The 25,596-nt window shown below is 50.4% G+C and overlaps 2 protein-coding genes across 9 annotated transcripts in view; one reads left to right on the top strand and one right to left on the bottom strand.

The window, feature by feature from the left end:
* Positions 1-25,596, bottom strand: part of Ift140 (intraflagellar transport 140) — a 74,863-nt gene that overhangs the window by 13,052 nt on the left and 36,215 nt on the right. The gene's annotated exons all lie outside the window — the stretch shown is intronic.
* Tmem204 (transmembrane protein 204) lies at positions 3,672-23,867 on the top strand. Its single transcript, XM_027940505.2, has 3 exons — positions 3,672-4,539; positions 12,452-12,607; positions 23,053-23,867. The coding sequence occupies exons 1-3, from the start codon at positions 4,260-4,262 to the stop codon at positions 23,295-23,297; spliced, it is 681 nt and encodes a 226-aa protein (XP_027796306.1). The 5' UTR covers positions 3,672-4,259; the 3' UTR covers positions 23,298-23,867.

Below are 25,596 nucleotides of genomic sequence, written 5' to 3'. Positions count from 1 at the left end.
AGCCCAGGGTTCCTCCCTGTAGGAGCTGCTGCTGCAGCCAGTTCTGTACCAGGTGTCAGAGGCTGTGTACTACCTGGTTGTCAAGGGACAGCAGGCAAAATGTCTTACCATTCAAACTCCTTCCCTTTCATACACAAGACACTTGCCTTGCCTTTCTTTTCCATCCTGAGGTGATGAATGGATGCGCCACAGGTGCAAGCCAGGTGTTTGGGATGGGGTGTGGCTCAATGGTACAGCACTTGCCTAGCATGTGAGAGGCCCTGGGTTCCATCCCCAGCACCACAAAAAAGAAAAACCAGTTGTCTCTAAATGGCCCAGGCGAAGTCAACTTTTATGGGGTTCTCAGGGCCCCACCCCAAGGCCCTATGGGATACCTACCAACCAGGTGGATGAGAGCTCTCCAAGACAATTACAGGTTCCAGAAATACCAGCTAGGGACAGTATGTGGGATACAGTGGTCAAGTCTAGAATCTCAAAGTACCTGGTCACAACACAGCTCTAACAAGTTGTACAGAACTTCTGTGTTCACATACAGGCTGGACAAGAGCCCTCCCAGGCCTGCTGTACAAACTGAGTGGGTAAAGTATATGGACCTGTTTCATCAAATGCAAGATGCTATTTAGACACAAGCCTTTCTTTATCTTCCTATATCAATGACCTTTTAAACATCCTGTTTACTCTTCACTGTTTCCTGAGGCCCAGCATCCTTATACCTGGACAGAGTGAACTATGGTTCTTTGCTGCCTCTACTCGCCAGGGTAGCTCCCTTTCCTCTGCCTTGTCATTGGAAAGCAAATGGCTCCTGTCTGTCTTTAATCAGTGGAAAACCATCTAAGCAAGCAGAGCCTAGGTAGTGGGGTGGGCAGAGTCAGCTGATGTCTGCTCCAAGGCCCCTCCTCTTTGGCAGGCAGGCTGTGCTCACTGCCTCTTATGATAGGACAGAGACATAAAGAGTTGTCCATGACAAAGGCCTGGCTGTTTCACACTGCCCTGGTCCCAGGAGCAGTCTCTATCAAGTGGGGACTCTGAAAAGTGCATGCTGAAGTTGTCAGACCCACCCAGGCAGACAGCAGCTGGGAAGGCCCCTTGCAGGCCGGAACAGGGCCTCCCTGCTGGGCTGAGGTCATTGTGCACAAGCCTTGGGGAGGGCAGGGTCCCTTCCCAGCCAAATACAGACTTGCTGCAAGAGCCTAGACCCTAAGAGATGGCTGCAAACTTCCCCCACAAAATTCCTGACATTCTCTGCACACAACTTGTTGAAGATGGGGATGGCCGACTCCAGTGCAGAGTTCTGGGATTTTTGAATCTGACATAAATTCAAAGAAGTAAACACCCCCCAACCCCCAGTCCTGTGTCCAGGTCTTGAGAATTTCCTGTTGTCCAAGCCAGTCTGTGGTGAGTAACCACATCTGCACCTCATCAGCTCCCAGGCATCTAAAATGAGAAGCAGATGGGGCCAGGGATGGGGCTGGCCTTAAGATGGTCCTAGTTTCTGGAAGACCTGTGCTCTTAGAATTTCATCTGGACTTGTCCTGAGTCAGGACAATGGGCTGCTAGGGGGCCTGTGGCATTCCTGTCTCCCTGAAGCTTCTCTATTCTTCCTGATGCTCCCTGCTGTTCTGAGAGCAAGAGGAACAGCAGCACATGTGGGAGCTGCAGAGGGAAAGAAATGACCACAGACAGCAGCAACACAGGGAGTTGCCCTCACAGTAGCCAGGGAGCCTCTGGCCTGCCTCTGGGTCCCCTGAGGATACCTAACTTGAACCCTGCTCCTGGGCTCATTGACTGTCCATGCCCAGTCTCACACTGCCAGCTAGAGTTGGATGGCTGAATGGACCTAGAGGGTTGACAGGAGCCCCTCAACAAGCAGGGAAGTCAAAAGGCAGCTGATGTGGAGGCTGTACAACAGGACTTCCAGGGTCTTGCTGCCCTCTAGTTGAGAACCTCTAGGTGCCCTTGTGGGAGGGAGCCAGGCCTTGCAGTCCTTCTTCCCAGCCCCAGAAAAAGATGGACGGAGCTAGACCAAGGGCAATAGCTGGGATAATCAGAACATGCCTTCTAGCATGGTGGCACAGCTACTCAAGGGACTGAGGCAAGTTCAAAACCTGCTGGGCAATTTAGTGAGATGCTGTCTCAAAAAAATAAAAAAGACCTGGGGATGTGACTCAGAGGTAGAGGGTCCCTGGGCTCAATCTCCAGTACTGGGGGAAAAAAAAAGTTTCTGGGTTTTGGACCTATTGCTTTCTCGTCACTGGAAATTAACCATTTAAAGACTACTTAAAAATAAGTGATTTAATTAATCATGGAGGGAAACCAAATCCTTCCCAACTTTTGGGAAAATGCCCTCTCTTCACAAACACCTACTGCACTGTGTGCTTAGGAATGCCGAGTGCTGGAGACAACGTGCCCTAAACCTGCCCTTGCTCCTGGACATGCAGGTGGCAGCAACTGTGTTCACTGCCAGCTCCAGAGAGAACAATCCTGTGAACACCCTTGGGGAAATGAGGGACCAGTGCTTCTCAGGACCAACACCTGGCCATAGGCTGGGCAGAGGCAGTTTCAGCCTGTGTGTGAAGTCAGGCTCTTTTATGAAGTCACATTCCATATGTGACCAAAGACTCCAGTCCCAGGAAACAGGAGTCTGGTGTCAGGAAAATGCCACCCAGGACCTGGCTGGCAATGCACTCGGGTAGGAAACAGCCAAGAGGCTGCTCTCCTACACCTGGGCCCCGCAGGTAATAGGACTCTGCACACAAATGATGTACTGTGCTTTCCCCGCAAGGTGGGTTCAGGTGAAACATGGCACCTGCATCTGTGTTCATCCCTGCAACTCCCAAGCCCTGGAGGATGGGCCCCAGTGCTGGGCTGAGGTTTCTGCAGATGGAAGGGTATATCAGACCCTTCTGCTGTGTTTGTCCATTGATGCCGATGGGTTCGAAACAGAATAGAGGAACCTTCCCAACTCCCTGGCAGCATGACAGCATGCCAAGTCACCAGTCTCATTCTGTGTCTGGCCTTGAGGCAATGACAGTCACATCAGCATTGTGCACAGATGGCTAAAATCCACATTTTCTGTCCCAGGCTCTGCACCATGCCCCACCTCTACACGTCCACAATCTCACCTTGTCTGGCCACCTCAGGGACCACCTCAGCAGGAGGTTCTCTTTGTGGGGCCTACCCCTTCAGCTTTTCCCTTGAGGCATATGGCCTCTGCAAGCAGACAGCAGCCTATCTAAGGGGTGTCTCTCCCTCTGTTCCCTCCCAGCGTGTGTCCCTACTCAAGGGCAGGCTCTGTTGCTTTGTGGCTTACAGTGCCTATTATGCAGGGAGACACCTGGAAGACTGGGTGCTGTACCCTGAGGACCTGTTCTACAGTGTCCCTAGACCCTTGGGCCAGCACAAGAGCTGCTGCCTCTGCAGCTGGCCAGGCTCAAATGTGATAGGTGATTAGAGTATGTGGGCTAGCATCCCTGGCCTCTCTTTGGGACAGGAGGGGGAGGGGGCAGTGGCGGGGGACAGCTGGAGCAGTTAAGTCTCCCCAGGCCTTTCCCGTCAGGAAATACATCCTGTTGGTGTCTGGCTCTGTGGTAGGGCTGCTATTTGTTGCAGTTGGCTACGCCTCCCGCTCACCAAAAACACCTCACAAACAACCATTTCCTCTCTGCAAGAGACGGGGAAACTCGAGCTTGCACACACACACTTCCTTGCAGCAGGCTCTGCTTTCCAGGACCTGCCATTTGTGGCGGAGGCACTGGGACAGGGCTCACGCAGCAGAGGCAGCTCAACTCTCACTGCACCCGCAGCCCTGCTGGGAGCTGGTTCTGAGGAGCGTGCCCAGGCTGACTACCCCACGGCGCCTGCCTCTTGAGTCACTTTCTGCTTTCTGCTGCTGCAGGCAAGAAGAGGTGCTGTGGACACGGCCTCCCTGGCCTCTGGATCCCAGGAAGACGGCACACTCACAACTCTGGATTCTTGCTGGTGCTCCTGTTTCCTGCCTAGGATGGGCCTCATGGCGACCGGCTTCAGCACAGGCCTGGCCTTGCTCCAGGTGCAGGAGGGAGGATAAGGCAGGGCCGTGAGTGGCTCACCTGGACCTGTTCCATGGGCCTCTCCCCACATACCCCTCTCCTGTGCCTGGCTGGAGAATGAATGGCGACGTCCTCTAGCTGCCCCAGGTAGTACCTTAGCTCTCCCTGGGCACGCAGCACCTGAAGGGGACTTGGCATCCTCTCTGCTCTAACAGACAGTGCCAGCCAGTGATGGCCATCCAGAAGCTTGTGGCCACAGCTGTGCTGGTGGCCCTCGTCTCCCTCATTCTCAACAACGCAGCAGCCTTTACCCCCAACTGGGTCTACCAGACACTGGAGGACGGACGCAAGCGCAGCGTGGGGCTGTGGAAGTCCTGTTGGCTGGTGGACAAGGGCCGGGGTGGCCCAAGCCCTGGGGCCAGAGCTGGGCAGGAGGACACACAGGACTGTGAGGCGCTGGGCTGGGGCTCTGAGACAGCAGGCTTCCAGGAATCTCGAGGAACCGTGAAATGTGAGTCTGCTTATTTTTGTGTCACCTTCAGAGGGGCTGGGTGAGGGAAGGCTGTGCCCAGGCCATTGGGAAAGGGAAATTGGGCCTATGCCCACCCTCACTTGGTGAGCAAGGTCACAAGACTTGCTCCTGCTTGGTCCATCCTCTGCCTCTCGCTCTTTCTGCAGGGAATTCACCTTATACAAGTGGGGGCTTTCTCTGCCATTACGCATGGCTGAAGGACAGGTACAGTAATCTAGTCAATGAAAGACATTTTTCCTTGGTTGAAAAAAATTTTGTTGAGCTAGGGATGTAGCTGAGTGGCAGAGCACTTGCCTAGTACATGTGAGGCCCTGGGTTCGATCCCCAGTACCAAAAAAAAAAAAAAAAGTAAAATAAACAAGAAGTTTAAAAATACATGGCTGAGTTCTGACTTAATTTCCACACTAGTCAACTAGTCAGGACCTTTAGGGCTGTGAGCAGCAGCAAGGGAGACTCCTGGGGCCTGACTTCGGCTGGGATATGTGGAAGGAGGCCAGGGAGGCTCTGTGATGGCAGAGGGCAGAGTGTTGTTTTGCCTTCAGGCTCCCCACTCTTGTCCAAAGGCCTATCTGCTGCCCTGGAAGTTGGGAACCTCACTCTGAAAGTGCAAGACATGGTGCCTGGATCTGGCTCTGAACAGACACTTACTACAGAACATGTAATCTACAAGAGTCACTCTGCTGAGATTCATGTTCTCCCCAGATCGTGGATGATCCCTTAGAACTGCTGACTGCAGGGGGGGTGGGTTTGTCTCAGTTGTAGACCCCAATGTCTCAAAGTTGGATCTTGCCTGTTTTGGAAGCAACATTAGCCTGAAAGACAATGTGAGGCATAGGCGAGGTGCCTGTTCAGTGCTCTGAGTTGTTCCTGGAAGTCCACGAGCAACACTGAGTGCAACGGTCAGTTCAGGGCCCTGACCTGCTATGAGCCTGGGAGCCCAGACTGGGGACATTCCCACTTCACAGGTGGAGAAGCTGGTAAAAAGAATGGTCTGTGTCCTCCTTCATCCTTCACAAGCAGGGAACAACAGCCTTTTCTTGTTTTTGGTACTGGGGATTTACCACTGAGCCACATCCCCAGCCCCACCTCCTTTTCTCATATTTTTATTTTGAGACAGGGTCTCACTAATTTGTTTAGGGCTTCTCTCAGTGCTAAGGCTGGCTTTGAAATTGTGATCCTCCTGCCTCAGCCTCCTGAGCCAGTGGGATTACAGGTGTTCGCCATGGTGCCCAGCAACAGCCTTCCCTTGAAAAAGATCAAAGCACATGGACATTTTCAAAAATCTCTACCAGCTCCCAGAACTCAGGTGTCTTGTGGGAAACCATATAAACACAGCTGAACTTGCGTCTCTGTGTGACCTGTTGGCAGAGAGCCTTCACTCTGGATTCTATGGTCATTCTAAAAAGGAAATCGAGCAACTCATGGCTCTGTGCCTGCCTTTTATGTGGGCTGTAACAACACACATAGACCTGGAGGCCTTGGACCTCCTGGCTTGGGGCTGGGACACAGGTAGGGTTTCTAGTCCCAGGGCTTTCACTATTCTTTGGGAACAGCATTGGCCCACCTAGCAGGTGGGAAACTCCACCAGCCCCCGGCCTCTGCCCTGGGCCTCAAGGCTTCTCAATGGCCCAGGTGCCCCAGATAGCTAGAAGCAGGCTGCCCCCACTGCCTCCTGCATTTGCACAGTCTTGGGGCAGGAGGAGCAGGGTGTGTAGTTGCCCTGATTCCCCTGCTGACCTCTTGCTGAGGCCTGTTGCCTCAGACCAGCTGAACCCTTGGTCCCTCAAGGCCCATTCCTGTCTGTTCCTTCTGAGTGCTAGCCCCACTGCCGGTCATCAGGGCTCCCACTTCCCTGAGACTGAATGCATGCTCTGTCCAAACACTTGACAAACTTGTCGCACGATCTTTAAATACTTCTCCTCAGTTAACGTGGCACTTGCAGGTAGCTGACCCTCAATGAATCTGAGCAGCGACTATTGGTTCAAACAATGGAAATGGTCCAAGTTTCTCAGGAAGGACTGAGAAGACCAAATTTAGGAAAACAGGCTGAACAGGTAATTTTGGTTGCCAATAAAACTTCTAACACATATTGAGACTGAAGCATGATAGGAACAAAGCAGACCCAAGTCAGCATTTCCTGAAGGGAAACTACAGATCCTAACCCATGGGCTTGAGCCACTGGCAAGGGGGCAGCATGGCGCCACACCCAGCAGTGTGCAGGTGGAGATGATGGTGTTGGCTCCTCTTCCTGACTCCTCCCATCAATGAAGCCTAAAAGCAGCCTCACTTGTTCCTCTCCCTACTAGCAGGCCCCTCTATCCACACAGCCCATAATAAACTCACCACTCCAACTCGTGTGCACCTGTGTGCCCAGGCTGATGGACAGCTGCTGCCTGAGCCCAGCCTCAAAATGCTCCTGTTAAACCCCACCCCTTAGTCCATAGGGGTCTAGAATCAGCACTCTGGGGAGGGGCAGCCATGAAGGGCACTGCTTGGACAGGTGGAGTCAGTTTAGGGCCGACATCCTCCTTCAGGCTGATTTCCTCCATGGACAGGCTGGTGGCCAGTGTCATGGGGCTGACACGGTGGTTTCCTCAGTGCCACCCTGAGAACCAGCCCAGGGCCAAGGTGAGGTCAAGACAGGTCACAGAACCCACACTGCAACCCCATGAGCACAGGCACATCTGCCAGCTCTGAACCCTGAGGTCCTGCCCTGGAGAATACTGAGCCAGAACCACTCAGCATGCCTCCCTTGCAAGTACCCCAAGGGCTGGCCCAAGAGACAGGAACAGGGGCTACCCCATGACACTCTGCCCTGTGCTGCTGGGTGTCCTGAGCCAGCAGGCTCAGGGGCCATGGGGGCCAGTCCTATGCTTATGCAGGTCCAGGCCCCTGTGTAGCACCTTTGTCACACTGGGACCTTGGATTTTCCCATCAGCTGGCTGCTTTGTTCCTATGGTGCCCATACTTTTATTAGTGATCAGGGTTTCTCTTCCCTGTGAGGAGCCAGGGGTCTGGAGACCTGCGGGTCCCTCTGACTACCTGACTTCAGGGCTGGCTTCATTTTTCACATTTATTCTGCTTCCTGTAGTTCATGTATTCTGTCAGGTTCCCTAAGTCTGAGGCTACCCGTGAACAGATGAACATATAACTGAACCTAGGGGCGGACCAGCTGGACCCAGTGTTCCCAAAAGGAGAGCCCCACCTCCGTTCTCAGGAGGCTCATGAGCATCATGCTGGACATCACACACTCCTGACTCGACAGGCTGGCTGGCTACCTGTGCTGACACCCTGCTTGGCCAGGCACATTTGTGCCATGCTTTCTAGGGGATCATCTCAGTCTGTGAATACAGGCAGCGTCAGGACCGGTGACATATTAGACATGGTGGATCCTACAGGTGGATGGCCATGGGAACAAATTTCATCAGGAGTTCTTCCTTCTCAGATGGAGTGTGGCTCTGTGAGTGCTCCCTGTGGTGAGGCCATTGGGACCCACACTCATGCAGAGGCCTGCATGGTGGCTTATGGGGTGGGTGGCCTCACAGAATCTTTGTCACAGTGCTGCCAGGAAGATGCAAGAGCCAGCTGAGGAGCAGGACAGTGGGAGGGCAGGGCTGTGGGTGGAAGACAGGCCAGAGGTCAGTGCATGCTCCCTTCTTGGCTCTGGGAATGGTGGTCTTCTGGCCTCACGGCAGCGACATATACAGCCACAGGAGCCTCTCAGACCACTCTTCTCCAGCCAGCAATGGTCAGCCCCATTCACTCAGAGGTCTTTCCTGGCCTTCCAGGCGGAGCTTGGGACACCACTGGGCCATTCCTGTACTATTAATAGTCGTGCCACAGTTCAATACCTCCCCAGTTCTACCATCTTAAAGTAGAGAGGTTATGGGTTGGTCATAAATGGCAAAAGTAACTACAGAGTAAGTTAAGTGTATAGATGACAGAAGAACGGCAACTTCCACAGATACTCACAGATAGTTTTCCAGATCAGACTGGAAAGGAGCCTCAGGAGCACATATTGTCTTATACATGGAGACGGCACCCTACAGAAACATGCAGGTACAGCAAGAAAATGACCAAGAATGTGCCTACAGAATGGGAGAGTCATTGCAGCTGTTCTTCTGACTGAGGATTAATATTCAGGATATAAAAAAGAACTCAAAAACTTACCCCCCCAACAACAATTAATAAATGGGCAAATGAACTAGACAGGTACTTATAAAATGGCCAAAAAATATATGAAAAAATGTTCACCACCCCTAGCAACCAGGGAAATGCAAATCAAAACTGCACTGAGATTTCATCTCACTCCAGTCAGAATGGCAGTCATTAAGAATACTAATAAAGGCTGGTGAGGATGTGTGGAGGGGGAAGGAACACTTTTACACTGTTGGTAGGATTATAAATTAGTACAACCACTATGGAAATCATATGAAGGCTCCTCAAAAGACTAGGCCTGGAACCACCAAATGACCCAGCTACACCACTCCTTGGTACCTAACCCTTTTAAAGAATTTATAGTCATCATGCTACAGTGATACACGAATACCCATGTTTACAGCAGCATAATTCACAATAGCCAAACTATGGAAACAATCTTGGTATCTGTTAATGGATGAATGGATAAAGAAAATGTGGTATATACACACAGTGGAGTTTTACTCAGTCATTTGCAGGAAACTGGACGGAAACTGAGAGCATTATATTAAGTGAATTAGCCTAATACAAAAAGTCAAGGGTCATATGTTTTCTCTCATATATGAAAGATAAAGAAAAAAAAAAAGGTGGTGGGGAGTATTATGAAAATAGTTGGAAGATTAGCAGAAGAAAGGAACTGGGGAGACACCTGTTAGAGCTGACAGTGGAAGGTTCTGCAGTCAGGAAGGTTCTGGCAAGTCGACCTGGGCAGCCGCCACCTGCCTCAGCCAAAGGGTTTGGTCCCTCAGTCTGGGGAAGTGAGGATAGCTAAGTCCTGGTTCCTCCTAGGTCTTGAGCCTCAGCAAACAACATGGTGTCATCCCTGATTCCCACACCCCAGGCCACCAAACCAGGGCTCAACTCCCTTGGGGTTCTAGCTCCTCAAATGCCACTTCTCTCTCCACATCATTCTGGAACCCACATCTACCCACTCTCATCCTCTCCAAGTTGTGCCTGAACATGGTGGAGGACTGCCCCAATGCTGAGCCCCTAAACCAACAAGCGGGGCTCCCTTTAACCCATTGTGCATCTCCTGAGTCATGTTCTGTGGTTATTCTGAGGGTTAAAGAACATAAACTCTCCAGGCACCTCTATTTGCTCTCTGGCAGCACACTAGTTGAGTAACTGCATGTGAGACGCTGATTGTCCAGCAGCCCAAGGGCTTCGTGCGTCTGTGAGGCTCTTTATATATGCAGTGTGCATGAGGCCTACTGGCCTCAGAGCTAGCTGCACCACCTCCAGATTGAAGCCGGAACACTGGAAAAAGCCTGGGATCTGGGAAGGGCTGCTCAAACTCCAAATGACAGGAGGGGACGCCATGGAGGAAACAGCTCAAAACACAATGGGCAGGACAGGCTGATCCTTGGTGGCGGGAAGTGGCACAGAGCCCCTGAAGACTCTGTGACTCCACAGCCTAAATATAGATGCAGCCCACAAGGAGCATGAATCACAGACACCATCCTGGCCTGAAGATGGGGTGGGGCACACATGGGGCCCTGAACAGATGGTTTGTGGCACAGGGCCCCATAAATAGGTCTGTGTTCTACTCATGTGCTGAAGGGGCTTCTTTCACAATGCTTTAGTGGTTCAGAAGGACCAACAGGAAAGGGGTCTCGCTTCACGGTGGACAGCACGGGGGTTTTAAATAGATGTTCAGGGCCACACCAGCACATGGCAAAAATAATTTCTTTTCTTTTCAGTACTGGGGATTGAACCTAGGGGTGCTCTGCCACTGAGCTACATCCCCATTATTATTTTTGAGACATGGTCTTGCTATGTTGCCCAGCCTGGCCTAGAACTTGCAATCCTCCTGTCTCAGCCTCACCAGTCGCTGGGATTACAGGTGTGCATCACCACGGGAAGGTCATTTCTCAGCCAGGATCTCTCAGTGACACTGCTGCTTACCCTTCCCCTGTATGGAGGTTACTCCTGGGCACAGTCAGTACTAAAGGCACAACTGTGGGCCAGGAAGTATGCAGAGGTCTCCTGACAGTTGAATTTCCAAGGCCTGTGGACTCACCTCAAGGACTGCATATCTTCAATGCAGCTTTACCCAACTCTGATGGTCACCCACCTGCCTGGGTCACAAGACTGGAGTGAGAGGAGGGAGACTGGGGGAGGTATGCCTTTGGTGTGCAGATGAGGGGAGCAGGGGAAGTTGGGGCTTTGGGGATGGGACAGAGGATGGCAGAGGAACAGAAACAGAGAGTGGCTAATGGATGCCCATCATCTGTGCTAGGGTGCAGAGCCCAGCACGTGATGGGAGGAGAGGTGCTACTCAGCCAGAGTGTTTTGAGCTATTCCCTGAACCTACGTTTTTTCAACAAACACTGAGACTGAGCTATATGTAACTGTTCACGTTGGCAACAGCAGTTTGAAACTGTCCTTCAACTATGTAAAGGCTCACAAAGACTAAGCACCCTCCCGCCCTGTAAGCCTCTGCTGAGGCACGAGGACAGGACACCCTCCATCCTCTGTGAGGCGTGGGCTGAGGGACCGACAAGTCTTCAGAATAGGTTGCATGTGCTGGCTACGCTCACTTACACAATCAGGCCACCTGTCCAGTGCACAAGCCTCCCCACCTTTCTTGTCCTCATCTGGGCCATGAAGAGTGACAATGCAGTGGTCATCGGGAAGATGACAGCTCTCGGAGGATTCTATTCTCTTGCTTGGTTCTTGCATTTCTGATTATGATATTTTCGGTGACCCAATTGTCTATTCTCTCTCAACTCTTGGAAGAGCACCTTAAAGCTCCAGCGCATGCCTTTTAAAAAAACGTGCTATCTGCAGCAACTTAACTTTGTGATTCAGAACCTCCTAACTACTGTTCCATCACAAGAAGACATGGAAATGCCAAAGGCTGGGGCTAAGTGAACTGCTGCTCTCATGCACAGTCCCTCTATTCTAACCATGCTCATCGACAGACCCACTGTTGGCTTTGGAATAACCTAGAGCCTGGAAGTGACAGCATGGTGGGAAGACACCATCACCAGAATCCCATGGAGGCTTCTGCATGAGGTTTTACTTAGGAGAGGCAAAGCTCACAGACATGCAACCAGCCCTCCCTGCGCCCACCCTTCCTCATCAGTTCACTTAGAGGGTTGGTCCTCCTGTCTACCCTCCTGGGACCAGGATGTAGGGTGGGAAGCAGAATTGGAGGCAGGGTACAAGATGATGGAAGAAAGGAGTCAGGCTCTTGATGTTGCAGACTCAGGTTTGGCTCCTGCTCTGCCCCTTGCTGGTTGTGACAAGTTACTTAATGTCATAGGCTCAAGTCCCTCACGTATGAGGAGGGAGGGGTAACAGCATGAAAAGCTGACTGCTAAAGCAGAGGGGGAAGGCTGGGCCCCTGCCAGGGCATGTGGGACAGGGACCCTGAGCATTATCAGTGCAGGCTTCCTTTTCCACTTTCAACCCACTGTGTGGCGCCTTTATGGAATAGTTGCTGCAATAAGACAAAAACCAGAGAAGGGCCATCTGAGGTGGGACAAGACCACTAGTACTGTGATGAGCCCTTAGTGGCCAGGGAGAGGCACGGGCAGGACCAGGGTCAGAGGTGGGTGGACAAGTTACTGTCTTTTTAAAGGCCTAGCAGAGACCCAGGGAGGATGAGTGCAGCCAGTGCACCTGACTCAGCTCCTCTCCAAGCTGCTTCCTGTGTTAACCACATGTCCCTCTCCTTCTTGATCCGTAGTGCAGTTCGACATGATGCGTGCCTGCAATATGGTGGCCACAGCAGCGCTCGCCATGGGTCAGCTCACCTTCGTCCTGGGGCTTACAGGCTTGCCTCTGATGTCACCTGATTCCCAATGCTGGGAGGAGGCTATGGCTGCTGCATTCCAGCTGGCAAGTAAGTACTCTGGGCAGGCAGAGTGACCATGCCATAGCCCCATCAGACTGGCCAACTTGCTAGGGCCTCCTGATGTCATGGGGGTACCCCAGGGCCTTGGGTGACATGGGGGACAGGCTGCGCCTCTTAACCTGGCCAAAGATGGCCCCCATGTTCATCCCTCCCTTATTGTGGGCAAAAGCAAGACAGACATGTACACTCAGGGGTGAGGAGTACTGAGAACCTGGTCACCTGGCCTTGAGTCTCTTCCACCTTTTCCCTATTAAAAGCAGTGCTAGATTACTGGGGTGATGTGCTTTTCCCAGTCTATGGGATCTGTACCTGACCTGCCCTTCTGAAACCCACATGGGGGCAACTGAGACTCATGTTCCTGCTGTCTGCTCAAGCAGCCAGGGAAGAGCTGGTTTGTACTGGATAGAGATAGGAGAACCCAAACCTGACTCCGGCCTCCTGCTGCCCCAGCTCACAGGCACAGGCACAGGCACAAGAAAGGCCAGACACATGTTCTATTGTCAACACTGCTTCCCCTCCTTCCCTCAGTGTAACCCCTTCTTACAAGCAAAATAAGACACAGGACATGCCAGTGTGTCCCACGCTGCCCAAAGACAGAGGAGGTTCATGTACGTGTGCACACAGAGCTTTTTTCTGGCTGTCACAGATGCAAGCCATGACCTGCCTCCCTCACCCCTGTGCAATTGTGTGGTGGGGCCCCATGTGAGGCCAGGATTCTTGGTTTGATGTGGCTCTGGGCCATTGGAAAATGAGCCTGTTTGGAACACTGGACCTGCCATCTGGGCTCATCTGGGCCCTAATGGGCAAGGTGGGACAGGGCATGAGAACACCTTGCTGTTTTTAAAGGGCAAGAGCATGAGCACTGTCAAAAATGATCCAGAGAATTATTCTGGTGGTTCTGGACAAATGTCTGTGACCACCCCTACCCACAACGACCTTGGGGTCCCTCTGCTCTAGCCTGTGGACTCAAAAGAGTTTTAAGGATCCTGGCCAACCCAGGGAAGTTCAAGTTTCTTGCTACTCACTTGAGACAAGTCAGCTCATCAGAAACACAAGGCTCCTGTCTGCAGGGCTAGAGCATGTGGTGCTTTCCTTCTTAGTGTATAATCGCAGCCTTTCCCAGTGTCAAATGTACAGTCCCAACAGAGGAAAACTGTGGGAAGTCTGAGTTGAATCATTCTAGGAATAATGGATCCTGGATCCTTATCTTTCTTGAGAAATGCAATTTCCAGAATGAGGCCAGCCGGCATTCTGGGCTAGAACGGGCCGGAGTATAGTAAGGAAACTGGGCTGAGTGCTATGAATAGCTGAGCAACATAGTCCTGGGAAAGTCACTTCCCTGTGGCTGAGTCAGAGCAGGAAGGCAGGATCATGATGTCCCAGTGGAAGAACACAAGGCTCAGTAGCAAGAGACAAGGAATTGCATCTTGGTGTCCATGGCTATCACTGTGAACTTGGGAGAATTGCTGAGCCAACTGCAGTTTACCTAGTGCCCAGCCCCAACTGGTTATAAGAATAAATGAAGTAGGTAGAATGAGATCAAGGATCAATTCTGCCTCCTTTCCTATTCCACGACTGAGGATAAAAACACAGAATCCCAAATTATGAGACATATTTAGGAAAGTTATCTGCTTTGCCTTCTGCTGACCTAAAGGCCACAAAACAGGAAACATTTTCCTTGTTCTTACTAAAGCCAGACCTCCATCATGTGTGACCCTCTGGAATTCCATCCCTTCAAGAAGGAAATGGAAGATTTTGAAAACATGATTGGAAAAACTGGGCTATAAAAAGATATTTTAGAAAGAGAACAAACCCAGAAACAAAAACTAAGATTTCTGGAAGCACAACACTGAATAGATGCCATAGAAAGTGCTATATCTGGAAATAAATGACAGGAAAAAGATTATTTTAATGACATAAAATAAATGCAAGTAACAGTTCTAGATTCTGATCTCCTACCTCCTAGCAGGGTAATCAAACTGATTGCTGTCCTTCTTACTGTCTTCCTCCGAAGACTACTATTTGGAATTATTAGAACTACTTGGGGCCTAGCACATCAGACTGAGAGGTTGTCTCCTGAAAAACTCTGGTTTCAGAAGGCAGCGTTGCTTCCAAATAATACATTTTTAAATACCAAAATGGGGAAAAGTCTCACATTAACTAAAACTGAGCTGTTTTGCAGCAGTTCTGGAGATGTGCCAAAGGCCTCCAGGGGCCCTGTCCTGGTGTGTGAAGAGTGTCAGTGGTTACTACACCCCCTGAATATTTCTAGGCCAGCACAACTTCTGAAAGGGCTGGACCAGACTCTTCAAAAATCATCAGACAGGTGGAGGCCAGCAGAAAAAGCCAGAACACTGGGCGGCAGCAGCCCTGGGCATTTTGGGTGGCTTTTCAAGCCTCCACAGGCTGCCCCACCCCTCCTGCATGACACTCCTAACAGGTCCGCTTTGCCCCAAAAGGAAATGCATTTGGTCTGTTTAGACTCGTTTCATTGACAAACAGTACAGAGAACAGTTATGTGCCTTTCTTCTATCATGCTGCTAATTTTAGCGCTGGGTTTTTTCCTGTGCTCTGGTCTGTTTTAAAGCCAGGGAGAGACTACAGGGCGCCAGGATGTCCTGTCACAGGACGAGGAAACGCCTGCTGTTACCTGTTGTCAAGCAAACCTCAATCCTAGAGCTGGGGTGAGGTGGGCAGGGAGGGGAGAGGAGATGCTAATGCACAGAGGGAGGAAAGCAACTAACCCCAGGAGGAGGCTGGAGAAACCTGGAAACCAGCAAAAACACGATGTGCTGAAGGGAAGCTCCTGATTTATCCCAGAGAGACAAGGGTCCGGGCTTTTGTCTACCCCACTCCACAGCTGGTTCTGGATACCAGGGCCACACTCCGCCTGGCCCTGGGTTGGAAAAGGACCTTCCTTGAATCTCACAGGTCTTCATGTCAGGAATGTGCATATCAGCTTTCTGGTGGTTTAGGCTCATAAGTTCTGCCTAACACGTGCCATGGTGCTGGCATCTGCACTTGATTTTCTAAGTATGGTTTCATTTTACCTTAAAGTTGAAAACATTCCTTTCTGTCCATGCACTGGATACCTGTGGAAACCTGCATTTTCCCTGTAACGGATCACTCCGCATGTCAGACAGGCCTGTGACATCAAGGTCCATGCAGCTAGGTCTGCCAAGGTCCTTAGGAGACAAGACAGGCCAAGGCTCTTGGTACTCTAGCTGCCACAGGCAAGTTCACTCTGCCTCCCTGCTCTGTCCTTCACCAGATGCCTTCTTCTTTGCCCTTTTTGGTTTCTTTGTATAATGGGCATGGCAGGCACAAAATGCCAGTGTTTTCCTGTCCTCTCCTTCCTGAGGCCCCTTTAGGGCACAGTTCCTATACCAACTGATCCATCAGCTCATTCAGATACAATACACAGAAGCCCTCCCAGAAGCACCTCAAGCAAGAAGAGTGATGATAGGCTCCTTGCCTGTGTGCTTGTGACCCCAGGGGGAGGGAGGGCTGAGATGAGCAGCTGCTGCCCAGCTTGCTCTGTGGTCCTTTTCCCACGTCTGCTCTTTTACTTACTTTCTGATGGCCTCTTCTCTTCTCTCTCCTGCACCTTTCCCATGGTCTGTGGTCTTGCCAGCTGTGTAGGTAGGCACAGGTGGAAGAGGGCCAGGCACATAGCCTACAAAGTGGTGAGCTTGTTCTGGCCTCTGCCTATGTACGCACGCAGCATATGACAGGGAACTAGGGGCTTGCAGAAGTGCAGTTCGGGAGGCTCCTCAGCTCTGCGTTGGAGAATGGTCCCAGTCCTCCCAGGTGTGTCCTAGCTAGTGCTCCAGCTGGGGACCAGTGCTCTATCTATACAGGCAGGTGTGGAACCCAGCTCCTGGGTTCCACACCTGCCTGTATCCTTGTTGCCATGTATCCTGGGATGAGTTCCTCCACCCTGTGCCATCTGCTTATGTGGAGGGACGTATGACCCTGCCCACAGGAGTGGGTTTTCAGGAGGATGCTGGTGGTATCCTGCTAACTTACCCCTGGAGTCCTGTTGGGTGACCCCCACACAGGGAGCTGCCATCCTCAAACTGCTTCCACTATGCCCGCACATGCAGAACTTGGGCTCTTGCATTGTACACCCTGGGAAGGCCAGCTGTCCTTTGTGGAGGCACCAAACTCTTCCTCTCCAACAATAAATGTTTATGGAAGCCAGCTGTCAGGCCTTGGGCCACATGCTGAGTTTTCTCTCACATTGACAAACTTGCCTGTGTCCATTTCTGCCTGCTCACACCTTTATCTCCATAGTTCAGAGCCCATCTGCAAATCCAAACTCATCGGTGCTACCCAGACCACTTGTGACACTGGGTTTTGGTTGTCTCCCATATAGCCAGTGCAGAATGCTGGTAAAGAAAGCTGTCATAAGCCTTCCCTGGCTCCACATCCACAGCTCCCTTTCTGGAAATCACAACTTTCTTATGATGGCAAACTCACCATATACTCAGGGTCACTTAGCTCATCCCCAGGGACGCTGACTAGATCCACCCTTGAAAGGATAAACATTGTTGAAAAGCTCACATTGTGAGCTGGTTGGGAATTTTGCTGTTTTCTGGGGGTTGTTATGGGAAAAGTTAGTCTTTGTTTATTCTGAATAATTCACTTCTCTGTCTTCTGTACCCAACCCCTGAGCACCAGTCTACCATCCCAGCTGCATGTCATCATCTCTCCATTCCCTCCTGCAACTGAGAATACCCAAGAACCTCAGGCTCCTGTGGAAGTACATGATTCCCCTCCCCAGAACCATGTGGATCACCATCATCTTGCTGCACACAAATGCTGGGCATGCCAACCCCAGCGGTGCCTGGATGGTCTTATTCAGCATTCTCTTTGGAAGCCAGTGGTGTTAGATCTGAAGGACAGGCGTCTCATTTGCTGGGAGCATCAGGGGTCAGCCCCAGGGTCTTTCCTCTGATGCCACCTGTGTGTATATTAGACAGTCGTTCTGAAAGGAAGGCCTTGTGACAGAAGCTGAGGCCCTGGGAAGCAGGCAGGAAGGAAGGGAGAGGAAAGGGATGCTCTGGCTGTGTTGTAACTCACACTGACTGTGGCCAGCCAGTGCACAGGAAGAGGCTGTTTGCTTTGGCAACGTGACTTCATGGAGATGAAATCAACCCCATGGCAGAACTGAGTGTTTGCTGAAGCTCTTCCCTTAGATGTGTTTCTGGACAAACTGATTACATCACTAAAATGTTTTGGGAGCAGAATCTTCAGGGTGAAAGGACACGGAGAAAGGGAATCTTGTTTTAGAGGCAGTGACGGTGGGAAGCTTCAAGCTGAAGGCCAGGCTTAGCTCAAGTTCATCTCCTTCCAGTCCTTCCTGTCTCTCTAGCAGAGAAGGTCCCGAAAGTGAAAGCTAACTTTTAGAATAATGCCTGTAGTGCAGTGTGACCAACCAGCCAACTCCAAACGTCTCTTTACCCTCCTTAGGTGGTCCAGATTGGCAACATGGTGCATAGCCACATATACATCTGCTTTCCTCTTTTTGTTTGCTTTCTACTACTGATTATGAAAAGGACAAACCCTTGTTCTACATGTCTGCATGGTCCATAAAGTCCCTTCTGTGTGGGCTCAGAGCAGGATATGGACAATGGCCAACCATAGGAGCTGACTGATGCTAACAGCTGTGCCCTTGTGCCTATTCTTGCATGCTGGGATGAGGGCAGGGTCCCCTCTTTGCAGTACAAGTGTCCCTGTGCTGGCCTCATCTGCCCCTCCCTGTGCTCAGGTTTCTCAGGGTTTAGGCCCGGCCGTGTTCTGAGAACTGTCAGCCTCAGCAACTTAGTGAGGCCCTCAGCAACTCAGCAAGACCCAGTCTCTAAATAAAATATAAAAAAGTGCTGGGGATATGGCTCAACCCCTGGTCAACAGCCCCCCTCCCCCCCCAAAAAAAGTATGTGCTCTAAGCTGCACAAAAACAACATCCAAGCTTGGGCTTCATGCAGGTGAGTGTTTTGAGTCACCTTTGCAGCAGGCCACAGTTCTAGGCTTTCCTTTGTACTGTTCTGGAGAAGGTAGATGAGGTACAGACCCTGAATCACACTCCTGTTAGAGAACTGAGACACCTGGAACTCTGGGAAATCAGCCCAGTGCTGCCTGCTGCTGGGTTCCCAAGCATGGTTTTCAAGACAGGTGGTGAGAGAGGTGGAGACTTGGCTTGTTCGCCATACTTGCTCCATCATCTCTCTCACTCTTCCAACTTGTATTTTTAGGACACAGGTGGCTATGTCCAGACTGTTTGTGCCCCTGTGAAGTCTCATTTTTTTGATCAATTTATCTACACACTGAGTGTTCTTTAAACTAATACATGAAAAATTGTGTTTGTAGAAGCAGTTACATGTTCTGAAGCCTTTGTACACGGTAAGCAATATGGATAACTCTGGGGAAGCAATAAAGAGACTAAAATGGTTAAAACGGTCTGCCTATTTAAAAAAAACATACTATGCTGATCTTAAGAAAATAGCAAGGGCTCAGGGTAAAGCTCAATGGAAGAGTGCTTATCTGGCATACACAAAGCTCTGAGTTCAATCCCTAGCAAAGCAAAAAGGAAAAAAGGGAGAGGGAGGAGAAAAAAGCAGACAATAAAGTACTATGGCTGTGGCTCTCAGTCCAATGCTGCTGAGTGCTAGGCAGGCAGAGGGAGCTGCTCTCCATTCCTTCCCAGTGGGCTCCTGAGGGACAGGGCCTGTCTGGGCTGGGCCAGGCCTCCATCCTGTGCTGCAAGGGGGAGCCGCCTGGGGCAGGAGGTGGTACTGCTGCTTTGCCCACTCTGCATCTGCTCCAGGATATCAGGCTTCCCATTTGTTTAGAGTTGATGCTTATGCCTACTGGGATGGTGGGACCTCACCAAATGCCACTCCCTGGGAGAGGTCCTAGCCCTTGCTTCCCAGCTCCTCTGGATATAGTGTTTAATTTCACCTTCACCCAAGAACACCAGTTCTTCAAAGGAAAACCCTAGGCCTCAGCCATTTGAGATCACTAGTGATGGTACTTTATGAGGTCCCTAGCTTGGCAGTGAGTCTCACAGGTCAGCTTAGTACAGGCTATGCACAAGGACGCTGAAGGGCACCAGCTCCAATGTGTCTTCTTGACAGTGGTCAGTGGGGAACTGTCCCCCTGATAAGTGCTGGTCACTAAAAAAAAGCCTAGGGTGATATCCCCTTCATCTTCCTTTCCACACTGTAGTCCATTTCCTTTCACACCTACTGTGATTTGTCTTCAATTATATACTCAGCAAGTAACTGCTGAAACCATGGGGAGCGGGCGTGGGTGCATGTGGTCAATGAGTGGAACAAGCTCTAGGAGTGACAGGGGAGGAGGCCAAGTGACTCTAAACTGAGCTTGGAATGACTGGGGACAGGAGCCACTCCTTCCCAGGGCTGGTCAACTAAAGGGAGTGCAGCATGAGGAAAAGTCCAGATCAGATGGATGTGGCATTTTGGAGAAGCAGAAAAGGGCTGTGTGGCTGCAGGGAAGCTATGGGTAGTGGGGAGGAAATGGGAGGCCATGCAGGTCTGCCAGGCTGCAGTGCAGTCACCTTCTAAGGCAATGGGAAGTCTTGAGTCTTTATGGGCTGAGATCAGAGGGCTGGGGTGGCTCAGGGGTAGAGTACCTGGCTAGCCCGCACCAGGCCCTGGGTTAGATCCCCAGCATGGCAAAACAGTAACAGCAAAACTCAGATGGTGGGGGAGACAGGAGGAATGCTTTCTGACAGCTGTGTGGGGCTGTGGGAGGAGTGTCAGATGGGCTGACAAAGTCTGTGAGCACAGCTGTGAACCTGGAAATGTGCTGCTTGCCATGTGCCCAGCTTCAGTGAGGCAGAATCTAAAGAGTGGCACTTGGAACATGATAGAAGGGCCCTCAGAGGTCCTTCCCCCACCCAGAGGCTCAGCCACACCCAGGTATTCCTGCTAGCTTTATTCCCTCTTAACTTTTCTTTAGATTGTTGAGCTGCGCCTATGTTTGGACTGTACATGCAGGAACTGTCCTGTGTGTCCTCTGTGATATTTCCTGGGCCACATCTGAGGTATCCTGGTGAAATGCTTGCTCATACTCTCACTGAATTCCCCTGCTGGGCTGTTTACCATGGATGCGCATTTCAGAGGCACTTGATTTGGGGCCATGACTGTGAGTTTCCTTGAGTGGGACTACAGCTCCCAGGGCTACATGGTGCTATTCCCACAAGGCTGGTCCCTGAGGGCAGGGCAGGTTCCCCTCTGCTTGCATGTGACAGTGCTTGGTGTCTGCTTCCCTGTTAACTTTTCCAGTCTGGTAAGCATGTCAGTCCTTTCCAGAAGGTTCAAGGTCAGCTCTTTCAATCAAGTTCTTGTAGCTTACAAGTCTCTAGATAAGGTCTCTTGCCAGCAATTACTTGCAGACAAACCCTTTCTTTTTATGCATCAGTGATATAAACCGACCTGACTTTAGACAAGGGAGCTGTGCGAGGTGTGAGGTGGGGTCAGCCCTCCAGGTAGTGCCCCTTGATGGTACGGGGAGAAAAGTGAAGGATGCTATGGGATTAGATCTGAGACCACATACCAAATTTTTAAAACGCTGCTGTAGCATGCACAAACTGAAGGGAAGCTCAGGAAAAGGAGTACAGCATTTGTCATGGCAGGGGTGGGTGGACCCCTGGTAGCACCAGCTGCTGTTCTGTGGGCAAATTCCTTCTAGCTTGCATTATATTGCTGGCTACTGTCTTCAGTCCTCATGCCCTGCCCTGCTTATACTGCCTCTCATCTCAGACACAAGGTGGCACCCTCTGTACCCATCCTACCTCAATCCCAAGCATGACAAACTATTGGTTGGCAAAACACGCCCAAAGACATCATGAAAATGAAGGGACACATACTGAAAGTGTTTTCACTTTCATAATACGAAACACTGGTATAATTGCTTTACTCCACTAATGCAAATGCTGATATCATACTCTCTGCTGGTAGAGAGGAATGCCAGCAGTTCCTGGCAGGCAGAGTGCGCCATGGGTGGAAAACAAGCACCCAGAAGCCCTCCACACATAAACTTACAGAGCACCACACAAACATCCACAGCATGGTGGGTACTACTGCTACACAGGACAAAAGAGAGGCAGTTAATGTTCACTCATACTTTCCAGAAGCAATGTCATTGCACTGATGTCACTGCTTGTGTTTTAGATGAATCAAAGCCTATGATCACCCCATTCCTCATCTGTATGTCTTGTTCCTCATCTGTATGTCTCAGTCTCTCCCTGTGCCTATGGATACTGCTCTTTCCTTTGAGGCCACAGAGGGCCATGATTTGGTTTTCTGAGGAAAGCTGGGGCTCTGTGAGTGGAAGGCCATTGCTAACAGACACACAGGTCAGCCTGCAGGCCAATAGTGGGATAGTAGTGGGAGTTCAGCTTGGCAAAGCCCAGGAAGGGGATGTGATCTGATCCAGCCCAGGTAATGGAAAGTTTGGTAATTTATGTATGAGAAAGACTCACCCAGGTCACCTGGTCAATGGAGGATGCTGCTACTGGGGACGGAGTGGGACTGGCCTACTGTGTGATAGGAAAGGCAGCAACAGTAGAGCTACAGGGCTTTTTGTTTTTTGGACCAGGAACACTTAACCACTGAGTAACAACCTCAGCCCTTTTTTATTTGGAGACAGGGTCTCATTAAATTGCTTAGAGCCTTGCTAAGTTGGTAAAGCCAGCTTGGAACTCTTGACCCTACTGCCTCAGCCTCCCGAGTGGTTAGGATTACAAGTGTGGGCCACGTGCCCGGCATAGCTGCAGGTCTTAACTGTTGGGAAACCCAGATGGTGGGGTGGGAGGGAAGAGAGGGCCTGGTGCTGCTGCCCAGAAGCTGGTCCAGGTGATTCTACCCCTCCCATGTAGCTGGCAGGTCAAAGTGAGAGCAGGGCAGAAGCAGAGAACCGTGTGAGATCCACCTGGGTGGGCCACCCTCCTTAGGTCCCTAATCTCCACTCTCCACTCTCACCCTTTCTCTCTTCTTTGGGTGCACAGACTCTAGGCCATCTTGAGAAGAAGAGAATCTCTACTTCCTCTGAAAGCAAAGTCATGAACAAGACGACACACAAGAACAGGAATTTGGACCCTCTTTCTAGATAAGATTAAGGAAACACCTATTTTTGCTTTGAACTAAGCATTTATAAAAGAGGTCGATTTAACACAAAGTTATTGCTAGGTCTGGCTGAGATTCATCCAAGTAGGGAGGTGCTATGAGCAGGGAAAGGCCCACACCTGGAAGATTCCAGGACCCACTGCAGCTACCAGAGTTGTGCCCCACCCAAAGCCCCAGGTCCAGGGGCTGGGGAAAGGGGTGTAGCTTGCCTTCCGGGGAGCTCTGGACCAAGTTCTGGCTCAGAATAGGACTTTCTGAGTACTTCTCTTCTGTCTGCAGGCTTCGTGCTGGTCATTGGGTTGGTGACATTCTACAGAATTGGCCCCTACACCAACCTGTCCTGGTCTTGCTACCTAAACATCGGTGCCTGCCTTCTGGCCACACTGGCAGCTGCCATGCTCATCTGGAACATTCTTCACCGAAGAGAGGACTGCATGGCACCCCGGGTGATTGTCATCAGCCGCTCCCTAACAGCACGGTTCCGCCGTGGGCTAGACAATGACTACGTGGAATCTCCATGCTGAGAGGCCCTTCTCAGGACTTTACCTATGAATATCCCACTATAACAGAATAGTTTAGAAATGGAGGGACTCTTCCATGTCTGCTTGTGTAGAGGTATGGGATAAGTCTGGTAACCCATAATATAAATCTGTACGATACTTGTATATATTTACTGTGTTACATACAAATATACCCTATGTCTTATATGTCTTATACGTCACGTGGACCACCTGCTCCTCCAGTACGATTTCCCTTGGCCAGTGCAGCATGGCTTCATGCCATGTGTTTCAAGGGCGAAGACGAGAAACTGAGACAGGGAAGAGGTGATGTGGCACCCTGCTCTCTGCCTGCCTTTGGGATTAATTCATTCTGTATCTGTTGAGAGGGCATCCCTGGTAATATTTCCTTTCACAAAGCAGAACACCCAGGAAGTTTTTCATGAAGTGTCCATGATATTCCTTGAGTGAATCAGAATTTATAACAGATGGTTTTATGCCATAATCAGATTAGTAGTATGCATTTTGCTTGACTGTTTTTCTAAGTTAAAATAAATGTAAACCTCTTAACTTTATCTAAAAACTGTGTCTACCCTATCCATACTGCCCAAAGGGGAATTTCTTTAAAGCTGATGTTACGAGGGGAGAAAGGATCTCCCTGAAGATCTGGTGGGAGTACATGGCCTTTATCCATGGTTCTGTGCAATGAAGTCTCTATGGACTCTGAAAACCATGGCCTTGGGATGGCAGATCAACAAGACACGGAGGAGAAAGAACTCTGTTGGCTCTCCCCAGGGGGACCTCCAGCCTCTCCGGAGGTTCTGTGGGTGTGGAGTGCCTGCAGAACCAGGCTGCCTTCAGCTAAGCCTGTCCCTCAGTCTGCAACTCCCCAGGTTGGGCAGGAAACACCTCAGGTCTGGGTCTGCAATTCAGGGATCAGAACTGGCCCCCAAACTCAGGGCTGTCAATCCATGCATATAACTATAGTCCTGGTGGTTGGCTGGCTGGGCCTCTGCTTGATCAGGGTCACCAGGAGGTAGAAGAGGAGCCTAACATTGCACCTAACACTGGAGGCAATATGTAAGCTGGCCTCCTGGCTGCCTCAGAGCTTCCAAATATCTACTGTGCTCAACCTTCCAATGAAAAGAAGGTAATCAGTTTGGATTCTGAAGCCCATGTTGTGCCAGGAATCTGTTGCTAGCCGGAACAAATGGTAAAATGGCACACATTTTAACCCTCATAAAATGACTCATAATGAATGAAAAATAATTATGGACTAACCATCTACGACATACTCAGCCCACAGTATATAGAAATGACCAGACTCATGCTTGCAACTGAGCACGTTGATGTAAGCATTCAGTTCTTGCCTTCTTCCACTTGGCTCCTTTCCTAGCAATTGTTAGCACTATATAGATGACTATGTAGAAGCTCACTGAGGTTTAAAGTTGGCCATGGCATTTGTTCTGGCTGATCATGCTCATTGGAAATGAAAGTAATCTAAGAGAGGCTGGGCTAACCATTCGGTCTCTGCATGTCACCTCCAAACCAAAGGCCCTCTTTTCTACATGGCCAATGTGGACAAAGGCCCTTCCAGCTATAGTAAAGGCCTGGCCACGCTGGTCTGAGACAGAGAATGAGGATCTCAGGGTGCTTCCCGCACCACAGTCATCACAGCATACAACACCTGCTTCAAGCAACCGAGTTTCACACCTTTCCATATTTTTCTACCCTTTCAAAATTAAAATCCATCAAATGCTCTTGTGAAGGATTTCCAAGTTCCCTAGGTAATGGAGACGAGGTCCAGGCCCTGACTGTAATTGTTACAGCAACTCTAACTGCATTTTCACCTTGGTGTTTTTAGGGTTTAGTTATCAAAAATTTTCAGCAAGACTTATCAACTGCAGAACTTTCTACTATTAAATATCCTGAACACTCAAAATATATGAAAACAGCTGGGTATGGTAGGGTGCACCCGTGATCCAAGAAACTGGGGAGGCTGAGGTTGGAAGATCACAAGTTCAAGGCCAGCCTCAGCAACTTTGCAAGATTTATAATAATAAAAATGGCTAGGGATGCAGCTCAGAGGTAGAGAACACCTGGGTTCAAACCCCAGTGCCAAACTGCCCCCCGCCCAAAAAAAACACAACAAAAACAAAACAAAACCACCATTAAAAACATCTGAGAGGCTCTAGCACCACAGATGCCAGAACCAGGCTCACTGCTTTGCCACACTGTGCACCATCTGAGGCTGGCTAGGCACGTCTGGGTACCCAAACTCAGTGGCATTTCATTGAGAGAAAATACCATTCAATATATCATGACA

The sequence above is a fragment of the Marmota flaviventris genome, chromosome 19, assembly GCF_047511675.1.
Source record: "Marmota flaviventris isolate mMarFla1 chromosome 19, mMarFla1.hap1, whole genome shotgun sequence".
Classification (NCBI taxonomy): Eukaryota; Metazoa; Chordata; class Mammalia; order Rodentia; family Sciuridae; genus Marmota; species Marmota flaviventris.
This window is presented reverse-complemented; position numbering and strand designations above follow the sequence as displayed.